The sequence below is a fragment of the Hoplias malabaricus genome, chromosome 16 (assembly GCF_029633855.1).
Source record: "Hoplias malabaricus isolate fHopMal1 chromosome 16, fHopMal1.hap1, whole genome shotgun sequence".
Lineage (NCBI taxonomy): Eukaryota > Metazoa > Chordata > Actinopteri > Characiformes > Erythrinidae > Hoplias > Hoplias malabaricus.
Window position 1 is genome coordinate 12,623,706 of NC_089815.1, and position 20,285 is coordinate 12,643,990.

At 37.1% G+C, this 20,285-nt stretch overlaps 1 protein-coding gene across 1 annotated transcript; it reads left to right on the forward strand.

The window, feature by feature from the left end:
• The first annotated feature begins 241 nt into the window (after positions 1–241).
• On the forward strand, positions 242–19,725 carry gipc3 (GIPC PDZ domain containing family, member 3). Its single transcript, XM_066647442.1, has 6 exons — positions 242–544; positions 6,203–6,388; positions 6,774–6,954; positions 15,224–15,333; positions 18,566–18,647; positions 19,574–19,725. The coding sequence occupies exons 1-6, from the start codon at positions 242–244 to the stop codon at positions 19,723–19,725; spliced, it is 1,014 nt and encodes a 337-aa protein (XP_066503539.1).
• The last annotated feature ends 560 nt before the right edge of the window (positions 19,726–20,285 follow it).

Consider the following 20,285-nt stretch of genomic DNA (forward strand, 5'->3'; position numbering starts at 1 on the left):
ATTTTGTGAAATTCTTTTTGTGAACATGGGAGGTCCCAGACTTGCTTGCTCAGTGAGTCTATTGTTTTTTTATTGGTCTCCGGTGACAATAATGTGATCCCCAGCTAAGGCAGTGTTGGATTTCTCCTCGACAGAGGCAGCCTCACTCACCTGCTCACCTGTTGGCTGTTACCTGGTTACACTCATCACTAATTCAGCACATTCGATCCAGAACAGAACAGCATCTGCTCCCTCAGACAGAATGCAAAAAGGGTCAGCAAGGAACACACACAAGCAAGAACCGATGAAGAACGGAGAGGCCATGAGCCCACAAACACAGGATCCCAAAAGCTCTGTAGGGGAAGAGGATAACTGTGTAACACCTTCAGCTCCACCACTGCCACATTCACCTCCTCCTCCAGAACAACCAGAGTGCCCCAGGCCCAGACTGGTGTTCCACACTCAGCTTGCTCATGGAAGCCCCACCGGACGCATACATGGCTTCACCAATGTCAAAGAACTCTATGCCAAGATTGCAGAAGTCTTCAACATTTCACCTTCTGAGGTATGTCTTTTATATTCCCATAAATATTTAACTTTTCACAAAAGCTACTAAAAAGTACTATATGAAAGGAAGTGCCATCTGAAAGGTTCATTCACTTTTGAAATCAAATGCACCAAAAAGGAAATACATTATTAGTATTAGGTGATTAGATATGACTGACATTTTCAAATCGATTTTTGATAATATTTAAAGTACTCTTAAAACAGCAAGAGTGTTTAGGCATGTTGGGCTACACCACTAAAATCCACTGCCCAAAATTTGTAAACATCTCTAAGTAATTAAGTAAGTAAGATTTTTATCACTTTAGAAGGCCATTTGGAGGAGCCTTTCGGTGTTCGATTGTGAAAAAACATATTAATTTTAGTCCTATATTGCTGCATGGCTACTTAGAAAGGTACATATAATTTTTTTTTTGTTCTCTACAGAATGGAAAGATGGCTCTTTTAAAGACTGTGTTTCATGGTTTAATATTTGACAATTAAACATTTATATATATATATATATATATATATACTGGAACACTGCTGAGAAGTGCATACTATCTCATAAAAATCCATGAACTAAGGTACTCATGCTGGATGATTAGTTATGGCTCTTTCCAAATATATCGAATTATAGCAAAATCACTCCAGAGAATGGTTATGCACTTGTCCACAGCACACGATATGTGATATGACTTCTCATGATACCTCTTCTCTCTGTCCATTTGGGACTCTATATTCCACTGATTTGTTTTATCTCTTCACTTTTAAAAAAATGTGAAGTATTTATCCTCTCCCCTTCTAATCATATATCTGTTATTTTGCACATTTGGCTTTCCTTTGTTCACAGTTTCCTGCCACTTTCTAAACTTTTCTTCTTATTTAGTTCGTTCCTAATTTTCTATGTGTGCTTACGTGGGACAACGGTGACTTTGTCGCAGGGATTTGAACTCTGCACTGCTTACGATTTTTCAGTTTCAGATATTTTTGTCTCATCTTAAAAAACTGATTCCGAAATACTGTGTCTCCCTTTATTACTTATTTCTTTTGAGAGTTTACTTTCACATTCAGTGTTAAATACCTTTTATAGTCACAAGCACCTTCACCTCCTGATAGATCATTGATATAAGCTGTTATCTCTCACCAAATCCGAACGGGTTCAAGCCCCACTGCTTAGTTCTATCTATTTGCTTTTGGGTTTATTACCATCTAAGTGGCAACTATCTGTATCTGGATAGCTGTCTCATTACACACTTGGCTTTTCAGGTGGCCCCTTTGAAGGTATGGCCGCAGATAGCTATAAATATGGGTACTTCCTTAGTTTTGAGATGTGCTGTACATATATACATTCTGCTACAGTGCTATACAAGTTGTGCCTTTTCTAGATGGTTTGACCTGATGGAAGTCTGCATGTGTCTGCATTTCGGAAAACTGTGTTTCCAACTTTGTGGTTCCAACAGTTTGGGGAAGGCCCTTTTCTATTCTAGTATGACTGTACCCCAGTGCATAAACAAAAGCAATAAAAGCATAGTTGGATGCTTTGGTGAGGAAGATCTTGACTGACATGCACAGAGCCCTGGCCTCAATCTTATCAGACAACTTCAGGAAGAACTTTCAAACCAGATTCCAAAAGAGTTGGGACACTAAACACATTGTGAATAAAAACTGAATGCAATTATGTGGAGATGGCAAATGTCGATATTTTATTAGTAATAGAACATAGATGTCAGATCAAAAGTTTAATCTGAGTAAATGTAACAATTTAAAGGAAACATATGTTGATTCAAAATTTCACTGTATCAAAAAATCCCAAAAAAGTTGTGACAAGTAGCAATAAGTGGCTGGAAAAAGGAAATTGAGCATATAACAAAGAGCTGGAAGACCAATTAACACTAATTAGGTCAATTGACAACATGATTGGGTATAAAAAGAGCTTCTCAGAGAGTCAGTGTCTCTCTGAAGCCAAGATGGTAAGAGAATCACCAATTCCACCATTGTTGCGCAGAAAGAGAGTGCAGCAATACCAGAATGGTGTTACCCAGTGTAAAATAACGAAGAGTTTTAAGTTATCATCATCATCCATGCATAACATCATCAAAGGATTCAGAAAATCTGGAACAATTGCTGTGCGTAAGGGTCAAGGCCGTAAAACTCTACTGGATGCTTGTGATCTCAGGGCCCTTAAACGTCACTGCACCTCAAACAGGAATGCCACTGTCAAGGAAATAACAGAATTGCTCAGGAATACTTCCAGAAAGCATTGTCAGTGAACACAATCCACCGTGCCATCTGCCGTTGCCAGCTGAAACTCTACAGTGCAAAGAGGAAGCCATTTCTAAGCAAGCTCCACAAGCTCAGACGTTTGCACTGGGCCAGGGGTCTTTTAAAATGGAGTGTGGCAAAATGGAAGACTGTTCTGTGGTCAGATGAGTCACGATTTGAAGTTGTTTATGGAACACTGGGACGCCAGCATCATTCAGAAGCCTGCATCACTGATGGTATGGGGTTGCATGAGTGCTTGTGGCATGGGCAGCTTGCATGTCTGGAAAGGCACCATTAATGCAGAGAACTATGTTCAGGTTCTAGAACAACATATGCTCCCATCTAGATGTCATCTCTTTCAGGGAAGACCCTGCATTTTTCAACAAGATAATGCCAGACCACATTCTGCAGCAATCACAACATCATGGCTACGTAGGAGAAGGATCCGGGTACTGAAATGGCCAGCCTGCAGTCCAGATCTTTCACCTATAGAGAACATTTGGCGCATCATAAAGAGGAAGGTGCGACAAAGAAGGCCCAAGACGATTGAACAATTAGAAGCCTGTATTAGACATGAATGGGAGAGCATTCCTATTTCTAAACTTGAGAAACTGGTCTCCTCTGTCCCCAGATGTCTGAGTGTTGTAAGAAGAAGGGGGGATGCCACACAGTTGGAAAAAATGGCCTTGTCCCAACTTTTTTGGGATGAAATTTTGAAACAACATATTTTTCCCTTAAGATGATACATTCTCTCAGTTTAAACTTTTCATCTGTGATTTGTGTTCTAATCTGAATAAAATATTAGATGTTGGCACATCCACATCATTGCATTCAGTTTTTATTCACAATTTGTTTAGTGTCCCAACTTTTTTGGAATCCGGTTTGTAAATGGAAACTGCAAGCCAAGCTTTCTCATCCAATATCCGTGTCTTACATCACAAAAGCACTTCTGGATGAATGGGCAAAATTTCCCACAGACACACTCCAAAAACTTCATAAAAGCTATACCAGAGAATGGAACACCATATTAGGCTCTATGGATTTATAATGGGATGTCAAAAAATTACCTGTAGATGTAATGTGCAGATATCCAAATACTTTTGTCCATATATATAAGCCCAAAATATAATTTGACACAAGTTTTATTTACAAGTTAACTGAAAAATAAAATAAAAACAATCTATGAAAAATAAATGTTTATAAGCAATCATAGAAATAAAACAGTTCTTATTAATGCCAATAGGCATTTGCATGGGACCCATTTTGATTTGCTCCTCTTTTGCTACATTTCTTAGGTCTTTTGCCATAAGATGGCTTCCTTGTTATCACTAAGGTCTTTAGTTTCCTCCATAGATTCTTAGTAAGATTCAGGTGTGTTTTAGTCAGCCCAGCCAAAATGTTGTACAATGTTGTCTTGACAACATTGGCTGTATGTTTCAGATCACTGTCTTGCTGAAATATCCAATGCAGCCTAAGGCCAAAGATTTTCTCTAGTCAGCTTGATGTTTCCCACCAGAATCTTAATATGGTCCCCTCTCTCAAGATGCTGTTAAATTTGACAAGTTTGTTTGGTTTGTCCTTTGACTGAAATCTTCCACGCACTTACTACCATAGCTACAGCTTTTTTAGTTAGCTTTCTGGTAACCGCCAACACGCTGTCTGTCACTGGGTTCTCTCGCCTGACACGTGGAAGCTTTTTTCGCAGGACAATTTTGCCCGTTCTTTACCATGACCCTACTAACCTCTGTATTTTTATTTGTTCCCTTTGTCTGGTTTTCTTTCTCCTGTCTCTCTCATGCTTTGAGACGTCCTGCTGCTCTCCAGGTGTTAACCTGATCCAGCCCCTGTGTATCCTGTACAAGATCCTGGCCTTGTCTCATCTACACTGTCATGCTTGGCCATGCTGTTTTATCTCAAATTAACTCTGTACCTACTTTTAACTCACACAGAATCACTGATCACCTTCTCCTTCCTCAGACTCATACATCACTAATATACTACATTCACATTACTATAACCCCTTCATCTGTCATCATTTCACTTTTACTTCTGTTCTGTTCCCTGCTGTGTCTCTGGTGTCGACCCGAGGAGGAACGGTTCCCCGTATGAGTCTTGGTTCCTTCCAAGGTACTTCCTCGTGTGCTGAGGGAGTTTTTCCTTGCCACTGTTGCCCCTGGCTTGCTCATAGGAGGACCCGGATCTCTGTAAAGCTGCTTTGTGACGACTTTTTGTTGTGAAAAGCGCTATATAAATAAAATTTGATTTGATTTGATTGCATTCCCACACCACCATGTTTGACTGTGAGGACGGTGATCTTGGGAATGAACGTTCGTCCTTTCTTTTGCCAAACAAAAGCCACATCCTTGTATCCAAGGATCTCATCTGATCACACAAATCAACAAAAGCTTCCTTTTTTGTCCAGGCAAGCTTTTGCATAGCCTATAATTGTCTTGTTCTGTCTGTCTTGACATGCTGGTACAAGGATTACTGAAGTTCAGGAAGGCCTTGAAGGTCAAATCAAATCAAATCATATATATAAGTTTAGCGCTTTTTACAAGTGATGTTGCCACAAAGCAGCTTCACAGAGTTCCAGTAAAGACAAATGTTTTAACATGAAATATAAGAAAAAAACCCAGGAGGGCAAGCTATGTTCCTTCTTAGCCTGTTGCACCACCATTTTTACCAGAGCAGAAATCACGTTTGACCTCCTACCATGCCATGTGAATTTTTTTACAGTGTAAAACTGTTCTTTATTACTTTATTTTTATTAGACATTGAGGGGGCTGGCACTTATGAGTAGACACATTGTCTGACCAGAGATTCTTTCTAAGCGATATGTTCTCAATTTATAGTTTATTAGAAAATAGTACCAGGATTATTTGAGTATTATTATACTCAATTATAAAAATTTTTTTTTATTGAAAACAGTGATCTGACAGGCCCCATTTTGAGTTGGCATGAAATAGCCAAGATCATATTTCAGCCTGGGGCAGCCTGGTGGCGCAGCAGGTAGTGTTGCAGTCACACAGCTCCAGGGGTCTGGAGGTTGTGGGTTCGATTCCCACTCCGGGTGACCGTCTGTGAGGAGTTTGGTGTGTTCTACCCGTGTCCGTGTGGGTTTCCTCCGGGTGCTCTGGTTTCCTCCTCCCACAGTCCAAAAACACACGTTAGTAGGTGGATTGGCAACTCAAGTGTGTGTGTGTGTGTTGCCCTGAGAAGGACTGGCGCCCCCTCCAGGGTGTATTCTCACCTTGCGCCCAATGATTCCAGGTAGGCTCTGGACCCACCGCGACCCTGAACTGGATAAGCAGTTACAGATAATGAATGAATGAATATTTCAGCCTCTCTTAGACCTTTGGTCATCCTGACAGTGTCCAATGAGTCTAGGGTTTATCGAATTGTGCTGTTTTCTCAGATCCTCTTCTGCACACTGAACTCCCACAAGGTAGACATGCAGAAATTGCTGGGTGGTCAGATTGGTTTGGAGGATTTCATCTTTGCTCATGTGAGAGGTGAGACTAAAGAAGTGGAGATTACTAAAACGGAGGATGCCCTTGGCTTGACAATCACAGATAATGGTGCAGGATTTGCTTTCATTAAGGTAAGTCCAACAAGTATTAATTTGAAATTAATTTTATTTTTTTAGCATTCAACCCACCACACACCACAGAATTAATGATGTGTAATTATTATTGTTTTGTTTACTTTTCTCAATTGTTGAATTTATTTCCCTGCAGAAAGATCTAAAGTATTCTCCCCTATTACATTCATTGCAAAACAATATGATTTGCAGGGTGTGGGAATGGGAAAAGTAATATTGTTAGTGAAGTTATTGAGGTGAAGTTTATAAAAATGGCTCATATGACACAAACCAGTGCAGTTAAAGGTATAAACATGCTCAAACAGCAACAGAACTAACAGAATTATTAAATTAAAAGAGGAGAATAAGCCCTTAATCATATATATACTTTTTATCTTCTTAATAGAGAATAAAGGAGGGCAGCACAATTGACCGGCTGAGAACTGTCTGTGTGGGTGATCATATTGAGGCTATTAATGACCAGAGCATAGTGGGATGTCGCCACTATGAAGTTGCCAAGATGCTTAAGGAGCAACCAAGAGGAGAGCCATTCACACTCCGGTTGGTGGGACCCAAAAAGGCCTTTGGTGAGTCCTGCTCAAGAGTTTTTATAAAGAAACACTTCGCATTAATCACTAGTTTTATGGTGACTAATATTAAAAGCTTGTAACATAGTTTTATGTGCTATTAATGTTTCCTCTGTGAAATGTGGCTTAGATTCAATATAATTTTGTAAAAGACTTGTACAGGGATACCCCTGAAACTGTCATTCTTACTTTTTAAACTATATTTAAAACTGTTTTTAACTATTTGTATCTTATTTGTGAATATTTATTTTTGAATTAATTTACAGTTTAAAACATGCATTTGATCATTGTTTTAACTTATTTTAATAGTCCTGTTGCAATATAAATAGGAACTCCACGAATTAAAAATGCCTGCATAATTCAGTTTATGTAAACAGAGTCATCCATAGTGTTTTGCTTGGAAACATCTACATTTAGTGGTGGTAATGACAAGAGCTGGGTCCATAACATCTACAGTACAAAACTAGCCATTCTCTACACTACTTACTATATAATATTAATTAAATCATTTACAGAATAATCTGGGGATAAAAAAAGCCTAAAGTAGGGGGGCATTGCCGATGTCAGTACTGAGGAGGCGGACGCACTCGCTAAAACAGTAATAAAATATAAAAATGAGAAATGTTACATATATAAACTAGATTAAGGATGATTTTTCTTGCTAAAACATATGTGGGGTACATATACCTGTAGGGGAGATTGGCGTGAGTTGTGCCAGTTTTTACTTAAAGTGACTTTAAAGCGAGGCCATGACAATAATGCTTCTAATATATGTACATATATTTCACGTGGTGCATCCCTGGGAACAATCACTTTAGATATAAAATTTTAGAAATATAGCTTTCTGAAAAAAAATGGTCTTGTATCCCCGTTGCGAGGTAAGTTGTGCCTGAGAGAATACATTGGGGTAAAATGTGCCGTTGATTTTTCATTTATTCATTATCTGTAAGTACTTATCCAGTTCAGGGTTGCGGTGGGTCCAGAGATTCCTACCTGGAATCACTGGGCAGAAGGCGGGAATACACCCTGGAGGGGGCGCCAGTCCTTCACAGGGCAACACACATTCACACATTCACATTTTTTTTGAGTCGCCAATCCACCTACCAAAGTGTGTTTTTGGACTGTGGGAGGAAGCCAGAGCATTATTTTTTATGATTCATTGCTCACTCACTGCCTCAAAGCAATAACAGATCGTTTCTCTGAGTTGTTTCAGCTGCCACTACACATTAACCTTCGATTCCACAGATTATTGTGCATGAGTACATACATATGGTATGGATTAGAAGAAGTAATATTTTATAACTTCCCTTGAATTTATTAATTATAGGAAAAATTGCATCTTTATGTGGCAGTGAAACACACACACACACACGCAAGTAGCCACTTAATCTTGTGGAGAGAAGCTAGGGCTTTTGTTTATGTGCACCTAGGCCATAAGGGTTGAGGCAAGAGAAGCACAGTTCCGCACTCTGACCAGTTAAGTTCCACAGCAAGATGAGTAAAAGGCAAAACCTGGTTGTCCAGCAGCTCAGTGTAAGCACTGTGGTTTAAAATTACTGTTACCTCAACCAAAGGACCCATTTCCGCATAAATGGAAACCCCCTACCAAGAACAAGACAGAGCCGCCACCAGCTTGAACCACACATCGCACACTGTGCTAATTGAAGGTTTCCTCAGGTCTACAATGAACACAACACTTAGCAACATTTACATACAGGCAGAAACAAGATTCATCTGACCAAATAATACATTTCCATTCATGAAAAATCAGGATTTTGTGTCTCTTAACCCATATTAGGCAGGCAACAAGTTTGTGTGCCACTCAGCTATGCATGTTAATGGTATGTTAATAGTTCCCTGTAGAATGTCCTTTCAGAAATTAGTTGTGAAGGACTGTGCTGACTTCTAGAAGTTTCAGTTCCAGTTTTGTTTATCAGCTACTAATCTGATGGGAATATGTTGTAGAATGGGATTTTTGTCACTGCTTGATGTGACCATATGACCATATACTTCAACATATCTGCAAATGCAGCTACTTCCACACTATAGTCTTTGGCATGCCCAAATTTATTTATTCTTTTTTTGCCAATCATTAACATCTGTCCATATTTCAGAGAACACCAGCAGCTTTGTTTCAGTTTTGCTCTGGTAATTTATCTTGTTTTTATATCTTTTCTCAGTTAGGGCCTCTCTATGTTTACACAGCCTTTCAGACCCAGAGTTATCTTCTCATAAATGGATAGATGATGCACAGAAACACTTCCTATCTCTATTTTTTAACACTTCTTTGTACTTTAGTTTTGGAGATTCGTGAATATTTCCACTTAGATATTCTCTATTTCCCTGCAAAGAACTGGCTCCCCCTCCAGGGTGTGTTCTCACCTTGTGCCTGGTGATTCTGGGTAGGCTCCGGAGCCACCGTGACCCTGAACTGAATAAGGGGTTACAATCAATGAATGAATAAATGGTAAATGTTAATATTTTTTGTAGATTATTTACATAATATTCAATTCAATTAATTCATTCATTGTCTGTAACCTTTATCCAGTTCAGTGTCACGGTGGGTCTGGAGCCTACCCAGAATCACTGGGCAGAAGGCAAGAACACACACTGGAGGGGGAGCCAATCCTTCACAGGGAAACTCACACTTTCACTCACACCATGAACAATTTTCAGTCACCAATCCACCGTGGGAGAAAACCGGAACACCCGGAGGTTGTGGGTTCAAGTCCCGCTCCAGGTGACTGTCTGTGAGGAGTGTGGTGTGTTCTCCCTATGTCTGCGTGGGTTTCCTCCGGGTGATTGTCTGTGAGGAGTTTTGTGTGTTCTCCCCGTGTCTGTGTGGGTTTCCCCCGTGTTCTATGGTTTCCTCCCACGGTCCAAAAACACTTATTGGTAGATGGATTGGCGACTCAAAGGTGTCCGTAGGTGTGACTGTGTAAGAGTATGTGTGTGTGTTGCCCTGTGAGGGACTGGTGCCCCCTCCGGGGTGTGTTTCTGCCATGCGCCCAGTGATTCTGTGTGGGCTCTGGACCCACTGTGACCCTGAACTGGATAAGCAGTTAAATGAATGAATGAATGAATTAATTAATATATAGTGTGTCATGCAGAGGTAAACAAGGCAATAGAAAAGAGAAACAAACCACAGGGACTTTCATACATTAATATTATTGTATATATTTTCCCAATATTATCATTGTTTTAATCCAAACATTTTTTATTTTAAATTGAAGGTTTGAGGTGAATCTAGTGAACTTTTAATATTAAATGTGTTTGGGGCATAGAGATGTCTGCTTTTTCTGTCTTTCTGAAAAGTAAAATCCCTATGGTTTGGTGTTAGAAGAGTATGATGAAGTTAAAGGGCCACGGCATTGAAAATAAATAAATAAATAAATAAGATTTAGAGTATAAAGTCAGAATTCTGAGAATAATGTCGGAATAATTCTGAGAAAATATGTCAGTATAATTCTGAGTATAAAGTCTGAATATTTAGAGAAACACTGTTTTGGGTTATTATTTGTTATAATATGTAGATAGACCGGCTCACAGCCTGTGTGCCATAGAGTGAGTTGTGAAAGAAGCAGTCGGTAAAGTGAACAGAATTATTTGTTAAACGCATCCACACTACAAGACCAACTAATTTCGTCAGTGCCGTAATGCGATGGAGCCTCGTGGGCACACCAGAGTTCCACTTCCTCTGGAGCAATAATTTTTGTGATCATTAAATGTATCTTTTGACTTTATTCTTGGAATCATTTTTTTCAATGCCATTGCCCTAAAAACGTAGAAGGGAGAGGCTTGCCATCTGAAAGATTTTAAAGAATCCCCCCTCCCAGCAATCTGACCCCTGCCCAGCAGACTGGCCCTGTCCTCTGAGGAATTTTTACCCATTCTTGCTTGACACAAATTTCAGCTGCTCAGCAGTTAGTAGTGGTCTGATTGTTCTCTACATGATACACCACAGGAGACAGATCTGGATTGCCGGTCAGGCCAGTCAAGCACATACACTGTGTTTACAAAGACAGGCTGTTGTAGCACGTGGAATGAGACCTAGAATGGTTTTCCTGAAACAACTGGGCTTCCTGGGAATAGATGTATTCAGTGCCCTACTGCTGAGGCTACTGAGCATTGTTCTAAGCCCACTACCAGAGCTGATGCTCATGCTACCTCCCCTGCTTGTTTCCTTACAATGATAAAAGTAACAGGTTTATATACGATTTTCTAAAATGTATGTATGTAATAATTATTATGGCAGATTGAAGCCTACCATTATCCTGATTAAATAAATTGGAGCTTAAAGGGAAAAGATGTTGCCTTGATTTGGGCCCATAAAACTCTGTAGCATTTCTAGCATTTCTATATGTTTCAAAGTAGCATGCCACCCAGTGATTCCGGGTAGGAAATCCACAATGACCCTGAATTGAAAAAAGTGGTTACAGATAATGACTGAATGAATGAATTAATGAATATATACCTGCGTATACTATGGATTGTTTCAAAACAGTGTAAAATGAAAGTGTTATTTTGTTTTGTATCCAAACATTTTTGAAGTCTAGACTGAGGCCCCATCTACACATGATACTTTTATGTTTAGAAACTGAGATATTCCTCTCATCAGTTTTAAAAAGATCACTATCCAGATAAGTATGAAAATGGCTTCCTTATCATGCCAGTCCAGTAGGGGGCCATACTACCTCTTAAAGAGAGTCATCAAAACACCACGATGCATGAGAGAATCACAGAGGCCTTAATCCCAAATCACTCCATACTCCCTCTGTAGTGCACTACGCAAGTCATGAAATTATTGAATCTAGATCTCAATAGTGCATTATTTATGGATAGGAGTAAGGAGTATTGATAGGATTATATATAGGAGTAAGGAGGTATTTGCATTTCAGACAGAAAATATAAGTTTTTTTGTTCCATTCACGTGGAAACAGTGATATCTGCTTTTTCAAAAATCTCACCTTGGAGAGCATTTCTGAAAACCTGGACTGGCATTTTCTGTGACATAAAATGCAGTTTTTGTGTGAACGGGAGGCCAAAATGCAGACAAAAGTCTGTTTTTAAAAATAAACAGATCTGTATGGATGGGCCCTGAGGCAAAATAAGAATGAAACATTGTTGCTTTGACTATTAACTTTGATCAGTGAAACACTGTACAGCTTGTTTGCATATATTTAATTTAATTAATTTCAGGGTTTTTTTTTTAGACATAACACTGTTTTACTATTATCAACATTTTACATAAAATCCTGGGAGATGTGAAGGTTCTTTGTGAGTTCCAGATACATAAAAAGAGTGTATTTCTGTCTCTGTGACATTGCAATATCTGCAATATTTGGAACCTGTTACCACCTGGTAATCTTGAGTCAAGTCGAGATTTTGAGCCTGTTTTCTTTTTCATCTTTACTTTCTCTAGTAGACACACACAAAAAATTCAAAGAAGAAAGTCTTAACAGAAAAGAAATGTAATAATGTTCAACGATGCTGTTTGGGTATTACCTACATTTGGCATTTTTCAGAATTTAGCTTTTATTCCCACCTATATTCTCTGCCTTTTCTTCATTCTTCTTCCACATTTGAGTGATGACTCTGTGTCTTTTGTTTTATTATAAATTATATCTTCCATATATAGGTTTCAACTGTTACCACCACTATGGATATCTTGAAAAAATGAAAAGATAGAATTTATAATCAAACCAATTTGAATTAGATATCATTGATTAAATTTGCAGAGCTGTTAAAAAATGTAATTCCCATTTAAATAACTATTAATTGTAGTTAAAAAAGAATATGTTAATAATGCTGAGATGGAACTGCTCATATGTTCTACTGCTGTGAAATTGTTCAGCCATGGTTGGGAGACTAAGCACATGCTGAATTAGTGTTAATATGCTTGCAGTGAAAATTAGTGTGCCCATTGCCCTGTTTCTTCTTTCTCCCTCTGACAGCAAATAACTGTTGTTAATAATTTAAGGGCCTTTGATTATCATTATAGCATTAGCTAATTGGATGGTTGAGAATGATGCATTACCTTTCATGAGCAAAATGCAAGTAATTATATTCCCTAATGCACACAGAACATCCTACAAGAAGGTACAGCACAAGAAGAAAGCATATCAAAGCTATATGGAGAGAATAGGTCGCCTTACAATGTCACTCATTCTCTACAGCTGGTGCATATGGCAATATATTCAGCAATACTGGTTTAAGCCAAACCACATTAAAGCAAAATGCAAGGCAGGAACATATACTGGACAGAGTGCCAGTCCATTGCAGGGCATCATACACAAAATCTGAAATGAACAAATTGTAAAAAATATACGTGAAATAATGTTAAACAGACAAAGTTTAATTTTGTCCCATTATGCTAAATTCAGCAAGTAAAAAATAATTATAAACATGGGAAGGGGGATGCTGGAGACAGGAGACAGATTTGGTTTCATTCACAAGCATCCAAACTCAAAATAAACTGCATCTTTTCCTCCCATCCCTCAGCTTTCCCTGGCTCCCTCTTTATACCAGCCGACATGCATTTTACCAAGTGCCTTTTATTAGGATGATGATCGCAGGTAATCGGGCAACCAGAATGAGCAAAGTTTTCACATAGTGTGCTGTGCCATGCTTCTTTTTTTTAGCATTTAAAAGCAGAAAAAATGTTAAATGAAACCTCAAAAATGTTCAAAACAATGAACCCTGTATTGTCAGAATAAAAACACTTAAATAATTAATTTAATTTGCCCAATTTCTTTTCCAAGATTTATACTATATTTTTTTCCTTTACGTAATTCTAGAATAAAATCTTACATATATTCACCTCTCCTTCAGGAGAAGATAATGTAATGTACTTTTAAGGAACAAAACTGGACTTTAACACCGCTGCTGTACCTTTAAGAATATGTTTACACTGTTTGTACGTGTAGGAACCATAATGTACAGCATCTTTTTTTTCTGAGAGTGTAAGGAAAGCCCAGGAGCAAAAATGCCAAACCTTACCAAGTGTTGCTTTAAGACAAGTAATATATTTGATATATACCAAAATATATACCAAAGTAATTTGCCATGTTTTTATAATTAACAGTGTAAATGCATAAAATAAACATGCATAAAATTCTGCGTGTTTTTTTAGTGCATATTACCCCAGTATGTACTTCTCAATCTTTACTATACAACGATTTATCCATATTTTTCATACTGTAAAATTATCTGGGCTAGCACTTTCAAAAGTAATCTCCCAGGCCATCATATTCTACAAAAGCAGTTTGTCAGAATTATCACTTCCTCCGCATATTATGCTTGTTCTCACCTGCTAATTTTTAACTTAAATATGACATTTATTTTCAAGCAAAACCACGTTCTTGACTGTTTCCAAAACGTATTTCAATATAACTCTAAAATCCATCAATATTTCACCCAACTGTTTGCCACCCAACTTAAAAACTTGCATCAATCTGAACTACTTCAAAAGAGTAACTAAAGTCAATTTGTTATTACAGCCATCTGTTTTTGAACCCATGCTACACCAACCATCTCTTTGGTATGGCTTCTCTATTCTGTATCTCTATTCTTTTTGTCCTGTACATTTTCTCTTCTTAATGCATATAATTTAAGTTAGACTAAAGTGGGAAAGTGCCTCGTAGAAGCCTTTTGGGCTTTCCCTGCACTGTTTTGGTTATTGTATGTTTTCATTTTTTTGTTCTCCAGTATTCAAATCTATTGTGCACATAAATAAATAAATAAATAAATAAATAAATAAATAAATAAAAGATGGTGCTTTTGAGGTTTCAGGTGGTAATCTTGAGTCGAGTCAAGTTTGTTATTTTGAGCCTGTTTTCTTTTTCATCTTTATTTTCTCTAGTTGACACAAAAAAAAGTCAAAAAAATAAAGTTTTAACAGAAAAGAAATGTAACAATGTTCAAAGATGCTGTTTGAGCATTGCCTACATTTGGCATTTTTCAGAATTTAGCTTTTATTCCCACCTATATTCTCAGCCTTTTCTTCATTCTTCTTCCACATTTGAGTGATGATTCTGTGTCTTTGGTTTTAGTTTTTTATTTAATTTGGAGGTAACTTAAGCATTAGCATTAGGGGAAAGGGTGTCTATGAATTTTGTCCCCAAACATTTGAACACAGTATCTGCATTCCTGCACTTTCTGGCTTACTGAGGCAAAATATAACCTCGTGTAACCTCAAGTGTTCTCACTTACATCACAGAGTAACTGTGTTAGTACTTGGATCTGTGTCTGTTTATGTTTATCTGTTAAGATATGATTGGCCAGAGGACACGGGCGCCGAAATCCAGCGAGGGCAAAATGGTCAGCGGGAAGGAGACACTACGTCTGCGCTCGAAAGGGACAGCGACTGTTCAGGAAATGGTGAGTTCAAGGCCTTAAAGTGTTACTGACCTGCTGCACATTGTCATGGCCTACACAAAATAGAACTAGACCAAGATTTGTTTCCCAAGATTTATATTAAAGAACATTGTTTTAATTCAAACATTTTATTAAATTTGTATTGTCAAATCATTAATTTTACTTGATTAAAATCAGGTTTTTCATTACTTATGTTTCCTAGTTAAAAATACCATGCAAAATCCATTTAAAACATTGATTTCACCTTTACAGATTTTTCACGCTTGTGAAAAATCACATTTGTTATTGCGAATGTGTACAGTGCAAGCAGGAAGCTCTGTCAACTCAACAGACTATCAGAGCTTCTAATCACATTACTTTAAAATATACACTAAAGAAAACAGAATTCCAACTTTGATTAATTTACAATGACAATAACAGCTTCAATTTTAGTGAAAATTTTCTTATAGATTATAAAGTACCGCTTTGCTTGAGATTATGAGATATTTATCTTTCCAAGCATCGTAAAATGTTACTTTTGAATTTTTGGTGTCTATAGGCTTCATGACACTTTCTTGAGTAAAATAACATGTCATATAATGTGAATTTTATAGAAAATTCAAGTTTGTAAAGCAACAGACTGGATCAGATGTTTGCAGTTAAACACAAAAGTTAAAGGCTTTAATGTAAATAAAGAAAAAACAGAGTCAGGGAACTGTGTGGCACAGATTACGAGACACAAAAATGGGCATATTACACTATGTTATAATTTTACATATATTTTTTGTTCCCAGGTGTTACGTGTGTTTTCCTAATTCTTTGTGCCTAAAATTAATAGTAAAAATTCCCCATAAATATTGCTTTTGAGGTCAACACAATGATATTTTAAAATGGATCTATTTTTAAGAATATTCTCGAAATATTCAGTGCTGAGTATAGATTTCAAGAAGCTTTTGGAACTGTGAGAACAATCAAGTTTCTAGAACTGTCCAGAACTGTCTAGAACAGTGGTTCTCAAACTTTTTAAATCAAGTACCACCTATCTATCCAAAACCTCCAAGTACCACCTATGATTTCTACCACAGAACATGTGGCCCCTGGTTCTTCCTAGGGGGCATAAGGCAAAATCTTGCTGGAAATTTTGCATGTTTTTGTTGCTTTTTATTTACTTGAAATTTGCATGCTTAACACAAAATTATAGATAATAAATAATATAAATAATAACAATAAATAAATAAATAATAAAGAGAATGCAAATAACTATAGGCTTAAATTGAATGCTTTAAACGCAATTATACATTTATGAGAACATATAAAGTTTATGGGCAATAAGCATTATGAAAGAAATAAAAAACGAGAAGAGGTCAATTGTAGCAGTAGGTGAAGGAGAGGCGGTGCTGTGTTAAACCTTGTTTTAGGGCTGTAATGATCCAAAGAACAGCCATGTTTTCTTCAGCCAAGTTTTTTCTTCTATTTTGTCTTCACGTGTTTAGAATTCTCACTTAGTTTTTCTCTATTTTTTGCCTCTGAATTTAGTCCTTCTGGGCTTCAGTATTTCCCTGGTTTGTTTTTCTCGTTATTAATAATAAAATCCAAATTGGTCACATCTATCTCTTGCCTTTGCTTACATCCAGTAAGCGACTGAAACTGAGCTTTCTTTACACGGATTTCTCAAAAAAACTTGGGGATCACGTTCCCTCCCTGGAAAAAAAGTGGAGAAATTCTGTCTCTCTACCACACCCTCTTCTCAACACAAACTAATTTCATTGGGGCATAATTATGAAAACTGTGAAACATTATGTAATTTACACATAAAAATATTACATATTGAGTTTGAGAGCCACTGGTCTAGAACTTTCTGGAACTACCCAGAAGTGTACATGGCAGTATAAATACAGTTATCTTAAACTAACCATTTCATTTTATGTTCTGCAGAGTGAGTGAACTTGTGTACACAGCTACAGTTAATTTAGATGGTATCAAGAGGTTGCATATATTCGGCAAACACATTTTTGCCACGTCTGTGTCCAGTTTATAAAGTCGAGCAAAAAAGTACTCTGTGAAAGCATCTGCTAAGATGTGTGAGGCCTGCAAATCATACTTTGGCAAGCCTGTTTGTGTTCACAGCTTCCTAGGCAATCACAAGGATGAAACTTTTTCTCACAAGAAATGTAAATTTTTATTCACTACATTTTACAATTTATATTTATAAGTAATTTCTTCAGTTTTATTTGTTTAGTTATAGAGGCTCCATCTCTCAAATACTGTTCAAATGAAGCTCAAATGTCCGTATGTTTAAATATGTTCAAAAAGACATTTTTCATGGGGTGTCCTAGCTGCTTCACATGAATGTATGCTGCAATGGGATGAAGGATGTCATTTAGACTCCATATCCTTGATGCCCCTCTTAATAAATTCAAAGAGAATATGGGACCTTATTTAGAGGAGGAAGGCAAGCACTTTCACCAGGACATAATGAACTTTGAACACTGTTATATCACAGTATATCAAGAACCTGATGGGATCTTGAAAGTGATATTTTAAGTATAGTCATAAATCTCGGAAAACCACACACTTCTGAGCGTTTTTTGGTTATCTTTGTAAATTTGCAATGCATACTGTTCTTTGCTGATGGGAAGGGATTGGGGTATTTAAAAATGCTGTCATTTTTGGTGGGCCTCCATGGTCATACAATTAAATTTGATTTGATTCGATTTGACTTGACTTTAAACAAATTCATGTTTTCTTTGCCTCTGGGACAGCCAGGATAGAAGTGCACACTATTGCAGAAAGAACTGGTCTTTTCTGGGAAAGTGATATGCAGTACAGTTGCAAATCCAGAAAATATACTAATGTTTGAGCTATTATATGCAGCATTGATCGAGTTTCATAATAATTGAATATTTGTAAGGAATTGTTGATTTTCTCTATGATAAAACACAAGCACAAGCCAATTACTTGTTTTATGTCAATAAATACAAAATTTGTTTTTATTATTATTATTATTATTAAGTTTTTACATGAGTAGTTGAAATATAACAGTTATAACCCAGGAATAAAAATCGTGTTACATAGTGTTATATAGAGGATATATAACATATTATGGATCATTTTCAATGGATAAGCGGTTACAGATAATGAATGAATGATTCGCCATTTCTAGCCCTTTTTCTTATATCCAACAGGGGGCTTCATTTAAGATTTTGTAATTTTTAACTTTAAAGTCAGTCTTTGCCTGATCTTCCCTTATTATCAGCCCAGTGAATTTGAGGAGAAGGCCATAAAGAAGGTTGATGATCTTCTAGAGAGCTACATGGGCATACGAGATCCTGAACTTGGTGAGCTTTTTTTGATAGATGCTCTTCATAAAAGCTGCTTATTCTGAATCACCCAGTCCAGACTTTCTCACATTTCTCAAGCATTTACATTAAATAATGATTTATTTTTTCTTCTAATAATGGTTGTCTAATTTATAACAATAACAACAAAACCAAATCCCCTTACTATAAGCTGGAGAAAGTTATCAAGACATTATAGCACGGAATGTATTAACAGGGGCTGTGTGTTCAAAACATGCCTCAGGACACTGTTTCTGCTTGGTGTTTCCTCTAGGTGCCCTCCAGTGTCCTAGAACAATTCAGAAAAACATTTTGTAGGTCTACTGGCATATGAAGTGTTCAAATGGTGTAGTAAACTAAAAATTAACAAAAATGGAGATACATGTTTTTATGTGGACAGCAACGACATATATTTTAAATTTTAGATATTTTAAGGGTGGCATGGTGGCGCAGCAGGTAGTGTCCCTGTCAAACAGCTCCAGGTTCCTGGGGTTGTGGGTTTGAGCCCTGTTCCAAGTGACTGTCTGTGAGGAGTTTGGTGTGTTTTGCACTGTTTTATTCCCACGGTCCAAAAACACACATTGGTAAGTGGATTGGTGACTCAAAAGTGTCCGTAGGTGTGAGAGAATGTGTGAGTGTGTGTCACACTGTGAAGGACTGGCGCCCCCTCTGCCTTGCACATAGTGATTCCCACCACGACCCTGAACTGGAAAAGGGTTACAGACAATGAATGAATTAATAATATTTGAAATTCTATATAACTGGTGTATAGTGGTTTTGACTTCTAAAGTTTTATATGGTTGCTAATGCAAAACTAAAACAACTACAAATTGTAGTACTTTAAATGTATGTTCAGATTCATTGTTTTGTCCCAAAGGATTTTACATTTCTACACTCACAAACTCTTTTCTTTGTGTTGTCTGTAGCAACCACTATCGTGGAGGCAGGAAAAAACAAGAAAAACCCTGATGATTTTGCAGAGGCACTTGATTTGGTGCTGGGGGATTTTGCCTTCCCCGACGTCTTTCTTTTTGATGTTTGGGGAGCTCTAGGTGATGTAAAAAATGGAAGAATTTAAAAGCAAACTCTGTTGTCAACCTTAATTTTTTTAAACAACATTTCACAATATCTTAATTTCTGTAATTGACTGTTAGATTTAGTACTTTTCTAACCTCTGTGTTTATTTCCTGTGAATAAATGTGTCCTTTTAGCATGTTTCAATGTTCCTTTATGTGCAGAAGTGATGTGTTGCATGTAACTTATTTCTATTATCAAATATCTGACTGTCACTAATGAACATAACACTGCAGTGGTCACTATGTGTTAACAACTCCACTGATATATATATATATATATATATATATATATATATATATATATATATATATATATATATATATATATATATATATATACAGATATTATTGGTGACTATTCTCAACATTAGACCTCTCTTGTAGTTCCAACTTGTAGATGTAAAAATATAAACCACATTTGCCGCTGCAATGGCCTAGTTTTCTTCTAATCATTCATTCCAGACTCTGCCAAATGGATGCTGTTGGCTGGACAGTTTTGGTTGCTACAGTATTCTCAGTCCAGTATTGATAGTGTTTTGTTTAAAATCTTCAGGAACACTGC